The 4,878-nt window shown below is 47.2% G+C and overlaps 1 protein-coding gene across 1 annotated transcript in view; it reads left to right on the top strand.

The window, feature by feature from the left end:
• IQCA1 (IQ motif containing with AAA domain 1) overlaps positions 1-4,878 on the top strand; it is a 187,889-nt gene that overhangs the window by 128,432 nt on the left and 54,579 nt on the right. The window contains exon 12 of the mRNA XM_010862043.1: positions 1,847-1,905. Coding sequence (XP_010860345.1) covers positions 1,847-1,905 — 59 coding nt within the window. The remainder of the gene's footprint in view (positions 1-1,846; positions 1,906-4,878) is intronic.

Below are 4,878 nucleotides of genomic sequence, written 5' to 3'. Positions count from 1 at the left end.
ACTCTGATGCTGGGAGGGATTGGGGGCAGGAGGAGAAGGGGACGACAGAGGATGAGATGGCTGGATGGCATCACTGACTCGATGGACGTGGGTCTCAGTGAACTCCGGGAGTTGGTGATGGACAAGGAGGCCTGGTGTGCTGCGATTCATGGGGTTGCAAAGAGTCGGACACGACTGAGCGACTGATCTGGTCTGATCTGATGATGAGTGAAAAGCAAGAAAGTAACATACTCTAGGGTTCTGCTGATAGAACATTCCTGAAAGGACAAAAATTGTAGAAACAGAGGAGGGATTAGAGGTATCTAGTAAAGCTGGGGCGGCCGAGGGAGCAGCTTGAAGGATCCTTATGGTGATAGGAAACATTCTTAACTGTGTCCGCTTCAGATCAATATCTTGCTTGTGACCTTGAGAGAAAGTGCTGCAAGATGTTACCATTGGGAGAAACACTCTAAAGGTTACATCTCTCTGTATCAGTTCTTGGAACTGCATGTGAATCTAACATCACCTCAAAATAAAAATTTCAATTATTAAAATACTGAAAAACATCAAGTATAGCTACCTACAGCCACATACATGCATGCTGTAGTCGTAATACTGACTGGAGGAAGCCAGACACTAAAGAGTCTATGTGGTAAGACTCCATGTCCAAGAACAGGTGATGTGAGTCCACAGAGAAGTCAGAGGAATGGTTACGTACAGACTGGAAAACCACGTGAGAAGAGAGTTCAGGAATGACGAAAATGTGCTCTGAATTTTAAACTGGGTGGTGGTGATATAGTCCTATGCAAAAATTAAATGTGAAAAGTTTATCAACCAGATGTGATTACATAAATTATGATGTAATAGAAATAATAAAGAATGGATGAATAGGAAATGGACATGGAAGAGTGGAAGAGGACAGAGTGCATATGTACCCTACTGTGTATAAAATACATAACTAATGAGAACCTACTGTATAGCACGAGGAGAAAAAAGAAGGACCCGTATGTGAAATAAATCACCAGTCCAAGTTCAATGCATCCAACAGGGCGCTCAAAGCCCGTGCACTGGGACAACCCAGAGGGAGGGGATGGGGAGGGAGGTGGGAGGGGGTCCAGGATGGGGGCGACATGGACACCCATGGCTGATTCATGTTGGTCGGTCGGTTCAGTCGCTCAGTCGTGTCCGACTCTTTGCGACCCCGTGGACTGCACGTGCCACCACAACATTGTAAAGCAATTAGCCTCCAATTAAAATAAATTAATTAATTTTTAATAAAAAGAAGGACCCAAAGGGAATCCTGTGTAACAGGGAACACGAGTCACCAAAGGAGTGTGAGATGCGGCAAAGAAAGATAGGGGTCAGGCTGGGGAACTTGAACTTCATCCTGTGGGCATTGGGGAGGTATTTGAGACAGAAGAGTTCAGCGATCAGCTCTGCTCCAAGGGACCACGTCCCAGCACCACCCGGCAGCTACCACAAGGAGCTGAGTGCAGAGCCCTTGGGATACCAGAGGCCGCCTGGCATTTCCGGCTCCAGATTTGGGGCCGGATGCTAACCGAGAGGTGATCAGAACCGAGGACAAGCACAACTGATGGAGCACAGGGCACTCTCATCCTTCGTCGTCAGCATCCCAGGACCCAGAAGAAGACCCAGGACATGGGCCTGTTGGGAGCTCAGGGTCCATGCAGGTGTCAGGGTGGCTGCCTCCCCTGCCGATCCCTGTGTGCGTGAAGTCTCGCTGCTCCAGATCCAGGTGCCACGATTGAGTTTACCGTTCCCCACCCCCCAAACCAGCCTCCTCAGCTCATTTTCCTTTGTTTTACTAAATGGTTGGGGTTTTTTTTCTTCTTCCATTTTCTTCCAGAAAAATAAGAAGAAGAAAGGCAGAAAGGGGAAGAAGGATAAAGACCTGACTGTGGACAGGTGAGGGGTGCACCCTGGGGGCAGGCAACCCAGAGGAGAGCCCGGGACGTGGCTGGGTCCTCTCGGCCTGGCCTGGGAGAGGCACCGCCCCGCCCGGCTCTGCACCCTCCATACCCTTCAGCCTGGCAGAGCTGGTGGGCGAAGGCCCGGGACCACCCTGCAGTCCTGCACCCAAGCCGGCATCCTCAACTGGGGACGTGCAGACTTGGCCCCGTCACTTCTGAGGCCGTGTGACGTTTTAAGCTTTAAAATTCTTGGGGTTCTGAAGAAGTTTATTAAGAAATAGCATCCTGCTATAGCTTCTGAGGGAATTCTGAGACTTGAGGGCAGACACAGTCCTTATTCCCTGCCCGTCCCTGGGTCTGGCCACTGGGGCCCTTTATAAATGCTCCTCGAAGCCAAGGATGAGGACTCGTCACAAAGGGATGGTTCCATCTCCTTCAGCTTCGTTGGCTAAACTTTTATATTAATGGGTAATTGTAAAAGCTCACTTTAAGCTGAAATGGTCTTCAGTGCTTTAGCATTAGGAATAGTTGGGGCCCAGGTTTTCAAACATTTTCAAGGAGTTTAATTAAAATCCTCTCCAAGGGAACGGCAGGAATCATTTTGAATGCATACACCTTTCTTCGCCGTGGGTTTGTTAACAGGTGACAGGTGTTGCTCCCTGTTAGGTGTGTCCCTGGTTCCTCTTTGGACTTCGCAGGTGGCGCTCGTGGTAAAGAACCTGCCTGCCAATGCAGGAGACACAGGAGATGCAGGTTTGATCCCTAGGTTGGGAAGATTCCCTGGAGGAGGAAATGGCAGCCCACTCCAGTAGGCTTGCCTGGAGAACCCAGTGGACACATGAGCCTGGTAGGTTACAGTCCATGGGGTTGCAGATGAAGCAACTTAGCATGCACGCATGCTTGTTCCTCTCTGGGTGCAGTGATACAGTCCCAAACTCTACTTGAGAGAGGACCCATGAGAGAGGAAGCCAGCCTGGGATCATCCATGTGGAAAGTGGGAACCAGAGCACCCCAGAGCTCACGCACGCCCTGGGCCCCCAGCAGGAAGCCTCTGCAGTGTCGCCCAGCCTGGGTGTGGCCTTGTCTCTGGGGAGAGACGGCTTCCTTAGGATGTCCCTGGAAAGAGGAGCTGCTGAGTTTCCATTGTTTGGGGAAAGGTTCAAGGTCAGGAGTGGTGGCTGACCGCTGCGCAGTCAGCATTCTGAGACACAGGCCCCCCAGTTCCTGGGGAGGCACCGCCTACTGGTGACTGATACTGATGCCTCCTGGGGACACAGGGACATCATGGTCCCTGACCTGGAGGAGGGTCCAGCCCCTGCCTACACGCGGAGCCCCCTCTGTCTTTAGTGACTCTCTCGTGTCCTTCCATCAGTCTTTCTGAGAAGATCCTGCTAAGTGTCTTATTGGATAACCACCCAGAGCTCACCTTGAATCTGCCAGTACAAGCCGACTACTAAGTTAACATTATCCACTCATGTTTAAAGAACCGCACGACTGAGTACAGCTCTGCCTTAACCACACAGGGCATACGCGTGCAGCTCGTGGACCATGTCTGTTAGACGATGAATGTGCTCTTGGCATATGTTTCTTTACAGTTGAACTGTCATAAATGGGCCACAAGCAATTCTCTAGTGAAATGAAGACCATTTTATGGTCTTTAAAAGTATTTTGTTCACTTTTATGCCCAAAAGTACAGAAATACCTAGTCATCTCATTCCTGGAAGACTTTTTATTTTATTTTTGAAAGCTTAATGACTTTAAGACTTAATGAATGTTACTCATTAAGTAGGATTCAGTTAGTGGGCTAGTTCTCCACCAAGACACTGTAAGACAACTTCTGTTTCTCTCACCGACTTAGCATAAACCTTAAATCAGCACTTTTACCACAGTTGATAAGATACATAGTTTTAGACTTTTTTATTCCATAGCAAGAGTTGATTTCACTGGAAAGACCCAAATATAGGTTTGTGTGCCAGGCTTCTTAAGATATTAGGTTTTAATTGTTTTAGTGAATCTTCTTCAATTTTATGTTAATATTTTAGACATATGTTTGTATTAAACAAATATTCGAGTTCAAACACTGCAACTTGTACTTCCTTGATATAGGTGAGATACATCATCCCAAATTCCATGTACAATGAAAACTTGCTTACTTCTTAGTGGAGAGCACACTATTTTAAATATATTTGATAGAATAAAATTTCAGTCAGCCAAAGGATGGAGTCATTGAATTAACATCTGTCCCAATAGTATTTGGCTTGAATCTCAGGGATGTACTTGAGTTTTTTTTGTTTAATTTTAAACATTTTATTTTATATTGGAGTACCAATGTTGTAGTAGTTTCGGGTGAAGAATGAAGGGCCTTAGCCACACATACACAGTATGACCATTCTCCCCAAACTGCTCTCCCATCCAGGCTGGCACATAACATTGAGTTCCTTGTGCTCTACAGTAGATCCTTGCTGGTTATCCATTTTGAATTGAGTCTTTTTTAAATCACACTAACTTGAATTATAGAACAAAGAACATTTTAGACATATCTACTGTTCTTCATTCTAATGAAAGACTAGGCTGAACCAAATCATAAGGCTCCTAGAAATGAAATGGGAAAAGATGAGACATCTCAGAGGACTATCAGTTCAGTTCAGTTCAGGTCAGTCGCTCAGTCGTGTCTGACTCTTTGCGACCCCATGAATCGCAGCACACCAGGCCTCCCTGTCCATCACCAACTCCTGGAGTTCACTCAACCTCACGTCCATCGAGTCGGTGATGCCATCCAGCCATCTCATCCTCTGTCGTCCCCTTCTCCTCCTGCCCCCAATCCCTCCCAGCATCAGAGTCTTTTCCAATGAGTCAACTCTTCGCATGAGGTGGCCAAAGTACTGGAGTTTCAGCTTTAGTATCATTCCTTCCAAAGAAATCCCAGGGCTGATCTCCTTCAGAATGGACTGGTTGGATCTCCTTGCAG

The sequence above is a fragment of the Bison bison genome, unplaced genomic scaffold, assembly GCF_000754665.1.
Source record: "Bison bison bison isolate TAMUID 2011002044 unplaced genomic scaffold, Bison_UMD1.0 scf7180017864475, whole genome shotgun sequence".
Classification (NCBI taxonomy): domain Eukaryota; kingdom Metazoa; phylum Chordata; class Mammalia; order Artiodactyla; family Bovidae; genus Bison; species Bison bison.
The sequence above is the reverse complement of the archived record's forward strand: the minus strand, read 5'-3'. Positions and strand labels throughout refer to the sequence as shown.